The following is an 18,144-nucleotide window of genomic DNA, read 5'->3' on the forward strand; positions in this document are numbered from 1 at the left end:
TGATATATGATGATATGATGACTAGCATTTTATTTTTCTCTACCCTTTCTATCTTGCTGCTATTGTCAAAAAAAATAAAGAGACGTTTGGTTCGTAACCAGAATAAAAATGGGAATGAAAATCAGAATGGCTTGGAATCAGAATCGGAATGACCAAATCCCTTAAAGCATTTGGTTCGTGACCGGAATCGAAATCAGAATCAGAATTGGAATAGAAAATTGAATTCATAGAGGAGACTAGGGATTGAGTTTTATATAGATTGATCCATTTCCATGTCACCTTAGAATCGAAATCGAAATGAGACTCTTCCTAACCAAATAGTTGGAATGAGAGTTACCTATTCTGATTTCGATTCTAAACTCCCGTTCTCTCCAATCAAATACCTCCTAATATTGAAATGAGTGGCTGTGGTCTATGTCCTATTCCAGTGCCCAAAGGTGATTCAAATTTGGAGGCTCTGTGATATACCTGTGGTGGCCAATCAATCTGCATCATTGATTGAGATCTTCTTTACCTACTTGAAAGGATGCATGAGCATTATTCCCAAAGCATCGGAGCCGTATATGTTGCATATCATTTTTGGCTAGCTTGGAACATCTGGATGTTTGAGCACAACAGTCAGACTCTAAGATTCATTCTGGAGCAGGCCTTCTCTCATGCTACTGAAAATATGTACCTATCTTATGCTGGAAATCCGTTGCTAGTGAGGGGCACTTGGGACTTCCCATCAGCTATAGCTATGATCCAAATGGTCTTTATCACTTGGAAGGTGCATCCCTTTGCTTCCTCAAGATAAACTTCAATGGTTGTATGGCAAACAATGGTCGTAAAGGCAGAATTCATTATTAGAGATCCAGACTGCAAATTTATTGTTGTGGGTGGTAGTTAGATTTTTGAAATTTTTAGTTTCTAGAATTGAGTATAGAGCGGTATGGGAGGGAATCAGCCATGCGAGGTTCATCCTTATGGGTAGATTGCATCTCACTCGAGAGTGACTTAACGATGATAATATCACGCCCCCGATCCGAGATTATGAATCGAAAGTCGCGGCAACTGCCGCATACTCATGAAGAACTCTCTCCATAAGCATGCAAGGCATCTCATCACGATATCAATGCATCACAACGGAATTAAATTCAAATAATTATTATTCAACTTTAATTCAAGTAATTAAATCAAATGTTTTACATCCAATAAAATTTTTTGCTAAAAAAATAAAAACAATGATCTAAGTTTAATGAAGTTGACAATGCTAAATCTCGCCTCTAAAAGCTCTGTCCCAATATTTCTTCCCACGCTCGAAATTAATTATCTGAATCTGAAAAATAGAAAGAAAGGTAATGAGCTAGACAGCCCAGTAAGTAACAAGTATCTCTACCAGATATTTCAGATATTATATAATTTTCAAGAATAATGCTGCAAATAAACATAAGAGTATATTCCATGCTGATTTAATACAAATCAAATATTTTTAAATATTCACATATAATATAATCATAAATCCGATTCGATTCAAAACACTCGTAACTCAACAGCCTCGACTATGACCAACGTTTAACCCCCATTGACACGGGGTCCACAGAATACCAGCGCACAACCCCCACTGGCAGGGTCCACAAACACCAGCGCACAACCCCCACTGGCAGGGTCCACAAATACCAACGTATAATCCCCATTGGCAGAGCCCACTGAAACATAGTTAGGCTGAGAGCATAAATCCGATCTATATCAAAACACTTTGTACCATAATATATATCATAATCTTTCACTAAACATGTGCATAAATCGATATACCATAACATTTCAAAAGCATTTTTCTTTCAAAACATAATTTCATAAATCATGCATAATTTCAGAGAATAATTATTTATTTTCAGAATAAATATAGAATATCTCGAGAAGATGATTCATTACTTACCTTTCACGGAGCACTGAACGAATAGATCGACTAACTTCTAGTAGATTCTTCCGCGCCTATTATCCAAAATTATATTTTTATATTAATTTAATTCAAAATTAAATCTAATAAATCTCAAAATTAAAATCTCGCTTAAAATCAGACTCGTCTCTAAACTCGATCAGAATCATCAGATAAAACCTTCCTCTATGCTAACCCTAGAGGAATAACTTTAGAGAGAGAGGAATCCATCAAGAGAGAGAAACAAGCTAGAGAGAGAAAATTCTAGAGAGAGAAAGTCCAATTCCAGAGAGAGAAAGTCAGGATTCAGACTGAAAGAAGAGAGAGAAACTCTCTCTCTCTCATCAATTTCAATTTTTTATTTATTTATTTATTTATTTATTTATTTATTTATTTACTTACTTATATATATATATATATATATATATATATATATATATATATATATTATTATTTTCTTTTCTTTTCTTTTCTTTTCTTTTTCTTCTTTTCTTTTTCTTCTTTTTCTTCTTTTTCTTTCCTTTTCTTTTTCTTTTTTTTCCTTCTTTCTCTTTTCTTTTTCTTCTTTTTCTTTTTCTTCTTTTTCTTCTTTTCTTCTTTTTCTTGGTTCTTCCCATGCCGGAACAGAGGACGATAGTCCTCCAGCCTTGACCGGCCGTTCAGGCCATGGCCGCCGCGGTGGAGGCCGGCGGCCGACGGGGGCCACTCCCCCGGTCACGGAGAAAACATGGCCGGCGGTCAATTTCAATCGCCGGCGCCGGAAATTCACGAAAAGGAGGCCCAAAAACAGAGTCTCCTTCCCGATCGAAAATCGGCGACACTCGTCGCCGGCCACCTCAAGCAAAGGTACAGGAAGATAGGGAAAGAAGAGAGGAAGGAAAGGAAGGCTCACCCCGGCCTCCGGTGACCACACCGGCGAGCAATCACGGCGAGAATCCGAACGGTGTCCGCGGCTTTGATTGAGAAAAACGGAGAGAAAGAGAGAGGGAGGAGGCCGATGTTCGGTCTCAAGGGGGAAGGGGTATTCTTATAGGGGGCCCTAGGACTCCGAGGGGTCCTAGGAGTCCCGATTTAGCCCGGTATTCTTCCCGATTTTGAATCTCCTGTTTTCTCTTTTTTTTTTTTTCGTTTCGGGCTTAGTCTGCTGGGCTGGGCTTTGTTTGGGTTGGGTTTTTGGGCTATCACATTCTTCACCCCTAAAAAGAAATTTCGTCCTCGAAATTTTTCATACCTATCACCATTGTATTGGAAGCCTGTGCATTCTGTAGAGTAAGCGCATTCATTCTTCTCTGATTTTTAGAAATCTGTCCACCACCCTTATGTTGTCCTTCATGAGTTCTTTGACCAATTTGATTTTTAGTATTTAGCGGACAGCTAGCAATTTTATGATCCTTCTGACCACATTTGAAACAAGCACCGGTATTCTAATAACAATCCTTGTCTGCATGATTTTTGCCACATCTGAAGCACGGCTCACCATCAATCTGTTGAGTCTTATTGTCTACTGCTCCCTTAGCTGATCTTTTGATGTTTTTATTATTCTGCCCTTGTGTATCATTTGATTTTTGCTCTCTTTCTTTGCTTTCTTTCTCTTTCCATACGTTCTTCATTGACTTTCCTTTCAATTATTAGTGCTTTGTTTACCACGTCGGCATAAGTTGTCAATTCATATGGAACCACTTGTTTTCGAATCTCAGTTCTCAGTCCCATCTCAAACTTGTGAACACGTTTTTGCTCACCATCCACTAATCTCGGAGCAAATTTTGTTAACTCTGTAAATTTTGCTTCATATTCAGTCACACTCATACCCTTTTGCTTCAAATAAATAAACTCTTGTTCTTGTCATTCTACGGGGAGGCATGATAACCTTGTAGTAGTAAAACCTTATTAGATTCATTTATCTATTTGTTAGGATGGGTTTATTATGATGCTCATATTCTAACGTCCCAATATTCTTAATGTTTACCCACCTACGCTCATACTATGTCAAATTCTATGTGTCATAATTTATCCACTTATGCTCTGATACCATATTAATTGTCACGCCCCCGACCCGAGATTATGAATCGAGGGTCACGGCAACCGCCGCATACTCATGAAGAACTCTCTCCATAAGCATGCAAGACATCTCATCACGATATCAATGCATCACAGCGGAATTAAATTCAAATAATTATTATTCAACTTTAATTCAAGTAATTAAATCAAATGTCTTACATCCAATAAAATTTTTTACTAAAAAAATAAAAACAATGATTTAAGTTCAATGAAGTTGACAATGCTAAATCTCGCCTCTAAAAGCTCTGTCCCAATATTTCTTCCCACGCTCGAAATTAATTATCTGAATCTGAAAAATAGAAAGAAAGGTAATGAGCTAGACAGCCCAGTAAGTAACAAGTATCTCTACCAGATATTTCAGATATTATATAATTTTCAAGAATAATGCTGCAAATAAACATAAGAGTATATTCCATGCTGATTTAATACAAATCAAATATTTTCAAATATTCACATATAATATAATCATAAATCCGATTCGATTCAAAACATTCGTAACTCAACAGCCTCGACTATGACCAACGTTTAACCCCCATTGGCGGGGTCCACAGAATACCAGCGCACAACCCCCACTGGCAGGGTCCACAAACACCAGCGCACAACCCCCACTGACAGGGTCCACAAATACCAACGTATAATCCCCATTGGCAGGGTCCACTGAAACATAGTTAGGCTGAGAGCATAAATCCGATCTATATCAAAATACTTTGTACCATAATATATATCATAATCTTTCACTAAACATGTGCATAAATCGATATACCATAACATTTCAAAAGCACTTTTCTTTCAAAACATAATTTCATAAATCATGCATAATTTCAGAGAATAATTATTTATTTTCAGAATAAATATGAAATATCTCGAGAAGATGATTCATTACTTACCTTTCACGGAGCACTGAACGAATAGATCGACTAACTTCTAGTAGATTCTTCTGCGCCTATTATCCAAAATTATATTTTTACATTAATTTAATTCAAAATTAAATCTAACAAATCCCAAAATTAAAATCTCGCTTAAAATCAGACTCGTCTCTAAACTCGATCAGAATCATCAGATGAAGCCTTCCTCTACGCTAACCCTAGAGGAATAACTTTAGAGAGAGAGGAATCCATCAAGAGAGAGAAACAAGCTAGAGAGAGAAAATTCTAGAGAGAGAAAGTAGAGAAAGAAAGTTCAATTCCAGAGAGAGAAAGTCAGGGTTCAGACTGAAAGAAGAAAGAGAAACTCTCTCTCTCATCAATTTCAATTTTTTATTTATTTATTTATTTATTTACTTACTTATATATATATATATATTTATTATTTTTTTTTTCTTTTCTTTTCTTTTCTTTTCTTTTTCTTCTTTTCTTTTTCTTCTTTTTCTTCTTTTTCTTTCCTTTTCTTTTTCTTTTTTTTTCTTTCTTTCTCTTTTCTTTTTCTTCTTTTTCTTTTTCTTCTTTTTCTTCTTTTCTTCTTTTTCTTGGTTCTTCCCGTGCCAGAACAGAGGACGATAGTCCTCCGGCCTTGACCGGCCGTTCAGGCCATGGCCGCCGCGGTGGAGGTCGGCGGCCGACGGGGGCCACTCCTCCGGTCACGGAGGAAACATGGCCGGCGGTCAATTTCGATCGCCGGTGCCAAAAATTCACGAAAAGGAGGCCCAAAAACAGAGTCTCCTTCCCGATCGAAAATCGGTGACACTCGTCGCCGGCCACCTCAAGCAAAGGTACAGGAAGATAGGGAAAGAAGAGAGGAAGGAAAGGAATGCTCATCCCGGCCTCCGGTGACCACACCGGCGAGCAATCACGGCGAGAACCCGAACGGTGTCCGCGGCTTTGATTGAGAAAAACGGAGAGAAAGAGAGAGGGAGGAGGCCGATGTTCGGTCTCAAGGGGGAAGGGGTATTCTTATAGGGGCCCTAGGACTCCGAGGGATCCTAGGAGTCCCGATTTAGCCCGGATCTCGCCGGAGAAGAAGACTCCTATCGGGAGTCTTCTTCCCGATTTTGAATCCCCTGTTTTCTCTTTTTTTTTTTTCGTTTCGGGCTTGGTCTGCTGGGCTGGGCTTTGTTTGGGTTGGGTTTTTGGGCTATCACAGGTAATCGGATGGATCTTGAGACAAGCATCGGTGGCAGATGGCAGATGGCCCCCCTCATTATATTACATTCAGAGTATGGTAGATAGTTATTTTTTTTGTTTTGGAGGGGGGACGCGGCATACATATCTATTAGGAGGCAAATAATGCTATGCACTAGATTGTCTCCCATGTGATGGAGCATTAGGGTGAAATCTATTGGGTGAACTATGATATATTGATATTGTTCCTCTTCCATTTTAATTTTCTATTTTTTTGGATGTGTCCATACTAGCATAGCACGAGCATAACTATTTATAATAGTTATCCATCTTTGTTACCATATGAAGCCAACTTCAGTTGGTGGATGTTCATATCCTATCTTTCAAGAAGCATTTAAGAATATGTGTGTTTTTATCAAAATTTAATTTAATGATGTATTTTTTTTTATATAGAAGAAAAAAAATACAACAACAAAATTTTAGAATGTACTGATCCTCAACTGCTATAATCCCACCTGTAGCTATTGAGGCTCCATCTATAATAAAATGTTGGCTTTCATATGATCATCTACATTTCAACAGGCAGTAAGCCGTAGGGATGGCAATGGATAGAATTTGGATCAAATATTGTACCACTCATTTTCAAATCCAAACTTAATATCTTATATCCAAATCCTATCCGATACCTGATTGGATAAGATAAAAGATATCTATCCTCGTACTTAATGGATTCAGAGATACCTACGGTAATCCATTTTTTCATATCCAATCCATATCCACCCCAAACCCATCTCATACCCAAAAAAAAATAAACAATCAAAATAATTTTATACATATTATCAACCAAAATAAAATTATCAATTCAATATAGAATATAATTTATAAATTCAGATTTATAAAAATCAAATATAGAAATAAAATTATAATTCAACATAGAACGTATAAACAACTAAAATAATTTTATACATATTTTCAATCAAAATAAAATTATAAATATATATATTCGGATATGGATTCGGAGATTACCCATACTCTTAAGTTCGGATCGGATTCGAATTCATATTTGGATAAAAAATAATCCTATTCATATCCATGCTATAGTTTTCAGATTTTATCCAAATTCGAACCTAAATCTGATTAAATTTTATTTTTTGAATTTGACTGGATTTGGATAATGTACATATCCATTGAATTGGATCGATTTTATCATTCTTGTTCACCGATACTTTTCAGTGGCATCCAGCAATCTCTCACACGTGCCACCACACTTGCGTTGCGGTGGTTTAATATTTTTTTAAGAAAAAAAATCTTAATTTTATGATTGCACGACATCTCCCATGGTCCTCGTGTGCATCTCACGTGCCCGGTGCTGAAAACGTAAGATGCAGCCTTAAGCCGAGAAAGAGCATCTCGCCGACGAGTTCCAGTGCCAAAGTTTCGGGTCTCATCCGATCAGCAGCCCATGGCGGAAGCAGAGAAGCAGCGATCCCTCCTCCTCGAATCCGCCTCCTGTTTCCCTTTCCCCATGGTTTGCACCATCGCCCATCCCAAAACTCCGTTTCAAGATTCGTCACTCTGTTTCCCGGCACCATAAAGATCTGAGTTTTGGCTTCCAGGGGCGAAGTTCACGTACGGGACCGCCGGGTTCCGGTCGGAGGGCTCTATCCTAGCGTCGACGGTGTTCCGGGCGGCAATACTGGCGGCATTTAGGTCTCTCAAGACCCGATCCACCGTCGGCCTGATGATTACCGCTTCCCATAACCCCGTGGCCGACAACGGCGTCAAGATCGCCGACCCAAACGGCGGCATGATGACGCGGCGGTGGGAGCCCTTCGCGGACGCCGTCGCCAACGCCCCGGACCCCGAACACCTCCTTCAAGTTGGTCTTTTTTTCCTTCGTTTCCCTTCTCTTTTTTCCATTCTGTTTTGATATTGGCCTTGTTTGTCGAAAGGTTGACTTTCGGTTATTTTATTCAATATTTGGAATTTATCCAATGCCCGGTTCAATCAATTTCTTTTATAATCTATGTTGACTAGTAGTTCTGTCATGTTAGCTTTAATGTTAAAAAGAAAGAAAAAAGGACTCCTTCTTAGTTCATGTCTTGGTAGTTCTCACCTTATTTCTGTTCTCTCTTGACCTTGGCGTTTTTAGTGGGGAATTCGGTTTAGATTTCAGATAGTTTATTACTATCTGGAATTTATTCGGTACCTGACTCGATGGATTTCTTCACCTTGCCATTGTTTATGGTCTTTATCGATTTTTTCTCCTTTTTCTTGGATAACTTGGTTTAGATAGCAGCAAATTTGTCAGTATCCGGAACTCGTGATGACCGACTTTTGAATGATGTTAGTTTCACGTTAAGGGGAAAGGCCTCTTTTGGTTCATGTTTGGTGATTCTGTTGTGTCCCCTTTTTCTTAGTAAATTTTCAAATTGCTCCTACCTACTTGATTTTTAGGTAATTCGCAATAGGAATCAGTACTGTATTTCGATATCACCATTTAGATATCTGAGAATTTTTTAGAAAAAAATTGGACCAAAAACTTTAGTCATAGCTCTGGAGATAGTGAAATATGCACTGTATATCCATTTTTATGAGTCTGAAATTCTGTCAATCTTCGTAGACCTTTTCTATAGGATACAATTTTTCTTTTTCTTTTTTGTTTCTTTTTTTTTTTTTTTTTGGTGCGTGTGTGTGTGTGTGTTTTTGGGGGGGGTGGTGTGGCGGGGGGAGGGGTGGTTGAAGCCGTAAGACTTTTTGTTCAAATGGCTGAGACGACATTGATCAAGCAAGATGCCCAGGTGGTTAATGATTTGTCCTGATTCCTGAACCTGGTCAGCGAAAGCAAATGTCTAATTAATAGACCTGTCCATGTCTTCATTCGTTATCCTGTAAAGACCAACAAAATATTTTTTCATAGTAGCTGGCAGTGAAAATGGGGTGCATCTTACCCAAGTCTATGACCACCCAGACATTTCAGCCATCTCTTACCATTTCCTGGGTGACAAGCTCATGCTACCGGCCTCAGCGTTTTGTTTTAAACATGTCAGTTGGTGATTCATTTTGTAAATGAGGAGAATATAGCATTAGGAGGGGGACAATCTGCGGAGATATTGTTAGGAAGAGACACAAGGCCTAGCGGTGAAGCTCTTCTTGAAGCTGCGAAGCAGGTATGCGGTAGGAGTGATATAAATGCGTTTATTTTATTCTGTCAGATCTGAAAAAAGTGCAATTTCTCTCATGTGCTGAAGGGAATTAATGCTATAATTGGTGCTGTTGCAATTGACATGGGAATCTTAACAACTCCACAACTCCATTGGATGGTTAGGAGTAGAAATAAGGGCATGAAGGCATCTGAGACTGTTCACTTTGCACAGCTCTCAAGATCTTTCAAGTCAGTTTGAAAAGAATTTTTTAAATAAAAAACTAGTATCAAGCTTTAAAGGGGGAAAAAAACATGATTTAGGGTGCTAAGATGCAAACTATTGCATGCAGATGCCTGATGGACTTGATCCCTAAAGAAAAGGTAAAGGATGAGGTAGATACAAAACTTGTTGTACATGGAGCCAATGGTGTTGGTGGCGAGAAGCTTGAAGAACTGAAGAAAATGCTGACCGGACTGCAGATTTACATGAGAAATTCAGGTAAGGAGGGAAAAGGGGTACTTAATGAGAGATGTGTTGCTGATTATGTACAGAAGGAGAAAGTTTGTCCATGTGGATTTGGCCTTGATGATGTAGAAATAAGGTGCCTGCCTGTTTCTTCATAAGTTTTAGCATGATAAATAAACTTGTATTCCATCTAATTCTAAGTGCATAGGTTAATCTAGTGTTTCAGGTGTGCTAGTTTGGATGGTGATGCTGACAGGCTTGTGTATTTCCATGTGTCATCACAAAGTAGCAATAGCATTGATCTTGTTGATGGAGACAAGATATCATCTCTCTTTGCAGTATTCATCAAGGAACAGCTAAGTATTCTTAAAAAGAAGGAAAATGAACTACAGAACAGATTTCCAGTAAGACCTGGCATTGTTCAGACAGCATATGCGAATGGAGCATCAACAAATTACCCCAAGCAGTGGGGCCTTGAAGTGGTATTTACTCCTACTGGTGTAAAATATCTGCACAATAAAGCTTCCTAGTATGACATTGGGATCTATTTTGAGGCAAATGGGCATGGAACAATTCTGTTCTCAGAAAATTTTTTATCTAAGCTGGAGGCTAGGAACCATGAACTTGCCTCTACATCTGCAGGTTTGCTCGTGAATCTATGGAATATTTGCAGCCTACATGCCTAATATTTTGGTACAATAGTAAGTTCCATTATTGTTTGTCTCAGGTTCGGAGCATCATAAGGCTGCTCTTAGATTGTTGGCAGTCAGTCAGTTGATCAATCAAGCAGTAGGAGATGCTCTTAGCCTGTTGCTTTTAGTGGAGGCTGTTCTGCGATATATGGGATGGTCAGTCCAAAGGTGAACTTTACAACGACCTGCCCAGTAGACAACTGAAAGTAAATCGCTTACATGGGTGCTTGTTTGGATGATGCTCTTTCTGCACAACCTACACTTGCATAAATCAAGTATTGGATATGAAGATGAAACAGTGTTTCAAAACTTGTATGATTAGTAATCATTTTTTATCCCCTTATAGGTTACCAATTTTATTAGTGAACTGTGCACTTGTACATCGATTTCGATAATTTGAATGAAGTTTAACAATGAATTCTTTTTATCAAAACTAAATTTTGGTACCTGAACGGTGCTTCAAACATTTCCTGACTTTTCCAGCTAATACGATTTGGTTGCTGAGCCTGCCATTTCTGCTGGTTGCTAGACCCTCTAATCATTGGTACTGTTGATGTGCCGGACACTTTTTCATTTTGTTGGATCAAGATATCAACTATTCTGCTAAATTGTTGCTTGATAGGTGAGATTGTTGTTATATTCCCTTGCATGGCATTTCATTGTTGATCAACTAATTTTTTTTGCTTCTTTTCCCATAGTAGAGTGGCTGAATAAACTTCTGTCAGTTGTTATGCTTGTGATGCCAACTGTAATTTTAATGTTCGCTTATATATCTATGTATTTCATATCTATATCAAGGATCCACTGAGGTCTAGCTAGATTTGATTGAATACCCTCCTTTCTTAGTTTTCTTTCCTTTTGTTCGGATTTGGTTGGGGGTAGGAGTTTTGGGGTGGATGCATGATCTGATCAAAGAGAGAAGGAAGCAAGTCATATGATCTGCTTAACTTGGATCTCTCAACAAAATAATAGAAAATTAGAGAATTGCACAAGTAGGGTACAAGCTTTTTTTCTTTCAATAATTGAATTTCAAAATTGATTACAATACCTCTATTTGGACTAGTTATGTCTGGATTCCTTTTCGGACTCATTTGGTTTGCGGGAAGTGGAGGAAAGAGGCAGTTCCTGAAAAGTGGAGAGGGGGTCTTTTGTGTGATTGGAGTTTTAAAAGGAGAGAATGAAAAAAACTCTTCTCATAAAAAGTCACTTTCCACATTTTATGGAAAGTGAAAACTCATGGGGGGATGGGTTTTGGCACTTCCTATGGGATGGAAAGTGGTGGTGCTTTTTTCTTGTCCAAAATATCTTTTTATGATCTACGGCTAAGATTTTGTAAAATATCATGGATGGTTAAGATGAAATACTAAATAGCGATAATATAATATTATATTAATATTATAATATTTATTATATTTTAATATTTATATAATATAATATTTTTATTGATATTAATATAATATTTATATCAATATAATATAATTATTATATTTATTAAGATACTAAAAAATTTATTTTATTAAAATATTAATATTTTATTAATATAATATATATTAATATTATATTAATATAATAAATTATTATGATATAATATTATATTATAACATATTAATATTAATATTATATTAATATAAATATAATATTATTATATATATAAAGTTTAGGAGCAAAATGTATAATCTTATATTTATTAAGGATATAATAGGTATTCTACATAGTGTTTTCAGAAAAATGGTTGCTCAACCAAACATAAGCCGCTCTTCAATAAATCACTTTTTCATGGTCAATCAAATATACCAAATCCTATTCCCAGCAAATAACTTTTTGCGAAGTAACTTCCTAGGAAGTTACTTCTTGGAAAGAAAAGTTCTTCCCATGAACCAAACGAGTTCTTCTAGTTAAAAAAGATCACAATTTTCCTAAAATAGTAAGTGACTAGTAGGAATACTCATGGAAGAGCTATAATCTTTCTAAAGCTAGATCTTCAACTTATACCTCAACTCGAGCTTTTGCTGCATCACCTAATTCCTTCCAAATTGGAAGATATAGCTTAGACAAAAACTTTCAAAAGTGGAAAAATGTAATACCGAGCGTTTAGGAGGTCTAAATGATCTTAGGATGGGGTCATTCGGAGCCCAATAGGCCCATCAGCAAGTCACCACATCATAAATCTTGAAAAAGTTATCCAATTGTCGAAGAAAAATGCTGAAAATGGGCACCAAAACTTATGCCCTATGGTAGTTTTGATCCTCTAATTCCCTTGGTTATAGCGCATTTTGCCCCCCGAACCCTGTCCAGACTTATCTAAGGTGGCCAAAGTGGGTCAACAGCAAGTCCTGTGATCTTTCCAGATTGGTGTATGTCGGGAAAGGGGATTGTTAGTGATGCATTGTTAATTGAATAAATGTTCATAAATATAAGTGAGAACATGGTCTTGTTGTTGAAAGAGTTGTTTCGATCTTCCAGGGACATGGATTTTGCTATTAGATTAAGTTGGTAAACAGAAAGTGATTTACGTATGAGCAATCGTTAGGTATGGGATAAGGGTAGGGTGTGTCTAATTTTATTGACTCTAATGAGGGTATAAATCGAGCTTATGATTGGTGTGGAATATAAGATTATTTTAGATTCAGTGTTTTAAGCTAAATTTGAGGGACTGTGCATTTATTATAAATTTAAAATTCTGATTAATTTTAAAATAAGTAATTGCTTTTTCCAAACAGATTTTTATCTGGTAATACCTCACTAAAACCCATCCTTGTGATTTCTTTTTTACTCATTTGAAAAATCTGAAACTTGGACGAGTTCACTATCTGGAGGTCTGGGTATTGGAGTGAAACTTCAAAATAAGTCCTTTGTGTATACTGCTATTGCAAATTTATACAAAATAGGACTTGCTCTTCTTGTTAAAATATTCCTTTACAGATTTAAAAATGTAGATATACATCTTTTTCTGTAAAACTCACACCAAAATAAATTATGCATCATGCCTGAAAACTTGATCAAATCAAAACAAATCATGCATCATGCTCAAGAAATTTATCATTCTGTGACATCACAGATAGGTAAACCAGCAATTTCACCCTTGATCCATGTCCTTACAATAAGAAGCCCTGTGATAATTTTTTGAAAAATTTGGAGTTAGCTGGATCTTGTAAGCCCTTTGTCACCAACCTCCTCTTTTTTTTTTTCAAAGGATACATCCAACTCCAAATTAACTACACTTTCTCTGTATAACATGTATCACACAAAATTTTATTATGTTTAGTAGGTGTCTATTACAGAGGTTTTTAAAAATAATAATAATAATAAAGGGGGGGTGGGGGATATTTCTGGGTCCATTGATTTTATGATTTCTTTTTCTTTGCTCAGGTAAATGTTGCAGATAGAAGCGCTGTAGTTACAGCAAATGCAGAAACACAAGTTGTGAAGGCATTGGAACTGCAAGAATTGATAGATGCTGAGACCGCTAAGCTATGCACTTCTGGATATGGATTGATGGTTTAATCCATCTTTACATCTTCTATGAAATTTCCTACCTAATTGGTCACTCTCTAACCCCTGTAACTAAAACAGAGGTGATTTTGATGATTACTATCCTATTTTCTGTTGGACAAATAAATCATACACTTCTTACTCGATACGATTTTCTTTGCTGGAACTTGCTGCAGCCAAGTACACTAGAGGGCAATGTTTTATACGACCATCTGGGACAGAGGATATAATACGCGTATATGCTGAGGCATCCACACAGAAGGCAGCTGACAGTCTTGCCCATTCTGTAGTGCAGCATGTTGATCACCTTCTTGGTTCTGGCAGTCCTCACCAATTGGCTTGAGAGTTGAGACGATTTCTCCATTTTGGTATATTTGGTTGATAGGAAGTGTTAGGCATCAGCCTTTCTTGTTATAAACAATATTTAGTTGGTTCAATCCTGTTGCGATGGTTACCCTGAGAAAGGAGCAAGTGATCCATATTTTTCACATCATTTTGTTTGCAAGACATTCTTAGCCAGGACTTGGCCAATGTATAACTTGTTTTTGATAGTTAGCCAAATAAAGATCTTAATTTTATCAAGTGCAAATGATTAGCGCACATGGTATTAGCATGAGAGAAATTATGGAGGACTGATAGAGGAGTCGAAGAAATCGTTACCATCGGAGATTTCTGTCATATTTCTAATAATATTGTTACATGCATCAACCTACATAACAAATAAATGATAGATAGATACATAGATAGGTACTAATCTCTTGAGGGCTTTATTTTCGGTACCAGGGGTGGTCCGAAGGGCCATTTCGATTCTCTCTCCTTAACATCATGTTTCCTTTTTGTTCCATGCATTTTTGAAGTACTTTCTATCTTTCCAATTTCATGGTTAATCGAACTACGTTCTTTTTCCATGCAGTAGTTATGCACGTAATTTTTGGTCTCAGTTGACAAACTTGACATTTTATGTAACACCTCATGCACATATACGAATATTGTGCACTGGTACAATATCTTTACATGTTGCTACACAATATAAATTGTATTAAAATGTATTCATGCTAAAACCTGGCTGGGCTAAGCATTGCCGTACAAACGACTCAGCCTACGACCAGCCGAGCTTGATAACATCCTAGCCTGGTCCATCAACTTGAGTAGGCAGGGCTGACATTTCCCAAGTTACAGCATCCTCGGGGTCTCGTGTCAGCCTCCAGCAGTATAATCAAAAGTTGCTGTTCATAATAACAATCAAGGGTGATTCTCTCTGTCTGCCGTGTCATGGAAACTATCAATTTTTTGAAGAAAAATAGCATGCTGACATGAGGGGCACATAGTTAGCATCGTTTGCTGTTTGTAGTGATGAACATTCTGGAGTGGGGATTTGAATGCTTTGAGCTCCTGTATTTCCTTGCGGAGCATTCGGTTCTCTTCGGTTAGATACTCGCACCATTGTATCAAGTATTTGTAGTCCACCTCGCTCTGCTTGAGTTTTGTTCTGAATCAGATGTAGCAAGTAGAGAAACACAAAATTATGAAATGATCCAGAAGTTATGGATGATAGGACAATTATTAGATCATGATCATTTGACAGCAACAAAGAGCTATATGGTACCGGGCTCTTCGGTTTTGAAACCAGACTTCTACTTGCCGGGGCAAGAGATTTAGCCTCTTAGCTATTGCAAGCTTTTGTTTCTGCAGTCATGAAATCCGCGGCTTATGAGAATAACTTGGCGATAATTAGAAGTGTACTTACGTGATCATTTTGGTGTATTATATGTAATCTTTTGGGTTTTAGCAAGAAAGTCCAAAGGGCTGGTTGAAGGAATGAAAAAAGACTTCTACCACAATTAGCCATGCTTATTTAGCATAATAATGAGGTGTGCAGCTCTGATGGGCTGGTAATTACGATGCAACATGGAATTTTTTTTGTTTTATTTTTTGGGAAGACGTCCAAGAAACTCATTTCTCTGCTCGTGAAGTGAAACCTGTAGGGAAGCCGTTTTCTTTCTAAAAATAAGAAAGAAATTTCAAATTCCATTTCAAGGTCCAAATTAAACAACCAACTAAAGAAAAAGGGGAGGAGGAAGAAGAACAAGAAGAAGAGACGAATGAAGTTATAGATTTTTTATAGGATGCTCTTTTTTTGCTAATGAATATGTTAATATAACTAACCGGGTTCAGGGTGGTGTGCTCCTTAAAGCACTCTTCCAGATAACAAGACTGTTCTTTGGATAGCCTTAGCTTCTTCCTTCCTCTGCCTCCATCACCTTCACTATCATTATGACGTCCCTGAGAACCTCTCTCTGCTATCACGCGGTGGGAAGCCGAAGGTGAAGGCTTCGTGTCATCACAAGGGTCATCAGACCCAGTGGGCCCCTTTACACCACCTCGAGATTTGGCTTCATCCCCTGCTTCTTTTTGAGTCCAAAAATATATATATATATATATATAAGCATGTCATCAAATTTGAGATGGTCATATACTTGGCCTTCTTTCTCTACATCAAGAGAAAGAAGTAGGTCTCTTCTATGTGATAATGGGCTGAGTCCATGAAAATAGAGACCTACCTGACTCAGTCTCGGTCGACCATGGTAGCTTCAATTCAAGTTGAAGGGAGGGGTGGATCGTCGGTTGCCCTCCGTCTTTGTCCATCAATTTAGGCTCTTGGCTGGTCAAGCTTTGGTTACCACCCCAGTCACCATTACGCATAGATGAATCTATATCCATAGCCCAAATCTCATGGGAAGACGCAAGGAGATGAGCAACAATGGGACTTTGTATATATAGACGTGGATGGAGTCTGGAGGTGAGAGATTGGACTCAGATGGTGATGGGCATGAATGCAAGACTCCAAGTCGAAGGAGAGGCATGAGGAGGAAAGTGATGAGAAAGTTCCCACCCTTGTCTTCATCATCACAGGGTGTCCTCCACAATGTTACAAAAGAAAAGAGATGGCATCGATTGCTTTCATACTACACACTTCCAATAATTTGCTTGGGAACCAGCTGCCACTTAATTCTATTTGGATCTCACTTTTTATCTTTTTGCTTTAACATTTCCAAGCCTAAGGCTGGAAGTCATGTTTGCCGGTGCTTGTTTGTTGGGTCCCACCATATCTAAGCTAACCTCACTACTCATAGAAGCATGCCACCTGTATAGAAACTTAAACAAAAAGAAATTAGATTCAATTACTTTTTGTTTTCTAATTAACATATATTGTTAAAATGAGGAGGCAATTATTGGTCCTGGAAGTGCCGATTTTGAAACTGAAGCATATCTCTGTGATTGTACTTGCTTGGTCCTTTATTTGGAGGTATGCAGTAGGGCGTGTTTAGGCCATGCATCATGCAACTTAATGGGACAGCAGTAGAAAACCAAAATTATGTGCATTTCTTGAAGCATCTTCTACACTGGGAGAAAAAGTAATAATATTATAAAGAAGTGTTGAGGTAGAAATTTAGAATATTAGAAAGTAAAAATTATCTTTATTGTATGTGTGGATGCATGCATGGGTGCCCGCACATGCTATGGGAGTTGCAATTAAACTATTACAGAGAGAAATAAAGGACAACCATCGGTGATGATAGGAACAGGCGCAATGAAGGTCAGGGAGGCTCAAACGAGTCAAACTTACGGATATCTTATGGTGCCAAGGAAAAGGACAAGTATTTAAGAAGATCGAGAATTAAAAAGTTTATTAGAACTAACAATAGTAAATGCCTCTGAAGTCGCACCCTCCTCTTAGAGGTTCTGCGTACGAGTGGATGCTGCATCCCTAAGACATGCATCTAGATAGTTAAAAAGATACTAGAAAACAAAATTCCTGTGTGTGTGTGTGTGTGCGTGTTTTGGCTGAGATTACAATCATTCAATACTCTCTCTTTACGCAAACTTCTTTTTATCTCTCACATACGGTTACAGTCATCCATTAGCTTCATGCCAATAATATATATCTATTAATGATCCCCTCTTTTATCTCAAGGGCTGTAACTTCCTATTTGATCTTTAACATACATGTCATTTAATTGCTGTATAATGCCTTCTACTTACTAGTTTGTATATTGTTCCCCTCTTGCATATGCACAAGCAGGAGAATACATATGCAAGATTGGCAAAATGGTAGTTGTTTTTTAAGTTTATATTATTCACAAAAAGAATGGTTGAACAATATCTCAAAATCGGCATAGAAAGTTGGAAGATATACTGAGTATAGCATAGCTTTAGCCAACAAATCTTGCCCATCTTATTTGTATTAGAATTATAATTATGTTATTGATTTAAGTTGATGTTAGAATACACTATCATGTTCTTTTGATTTTTTG

General features: G+C 37.5%; 1 protein-coding gene and 1 pseudogene across 2 annotated transcripts; one reads left to right on the top strand and one right to left on the bottom strand.

Annotated features, from left to right (window-relative positions):
* The first annotated feature begins 7,378 nt into the window (after nucleotides 1–7,378).
* LOC105053790 (phosphoacetylglucosamine mutase-like) lies at nucleotides 7,379–14,410 on the top strand (annotated as a pseudogene).
* A 248-nt stretch (nucleotides 14,411–14,658) lies between these two features.
* On the bottom strand, nucleotides 14,659–17,659 carry LOC105053789 (homeobox-leucine zipper protein HAT4). Of its 2 annotated transcripts, none has more exons than XM_010935075.4 (4): nucleotides 16,390–17,659; nucleotides 15,995–16,230; nucleotides 15,435–15,514; nucleotides 14,659–15,317 (listed from the first exon to the last, which is right to left on the bottom strand). In XM_010935075.4, exons 1-4 carry the CDS (start codon nucleotides 16,547–16,549, stop codon nucleotides 15,071–15,073), a joined length of 723 nt encoding a protein of 240 aa, XP_010933377.1. In that variant the 5' UTR covers nucleotides 16,550–17,659; the 3' UTR covers nucleotides 14,659–15,070. The 2 variants fall into 2 exon arrangements, with proteins under 2 accessions (XP_010933377.1, XP_010933376.1); XM_010935074.4 differs by having other exon boundaries at nucleotides 14,671–15,317; nucleotides 15,995–16,236; nucleotides 16,390–17,228.
* Between the last annotated feature and the right edge of the window lie 485 nt (nucleotides 17,660–18,144).

Source organism: Elaeis guineensis, chromosome 11 (genome assembly GCF_000442705.2).
Source record: "Elaeis guineensis isolate ETL-2024a chromosome 11, EG11, whole genome shotgun sequence".
Taxonomy (NCBI): Eukaryota; Viridiplantae; Streptophyta; class Magnoliopsida; order Arecales; family Arecaceae; genus Elaeis; species Elaeis guineensis.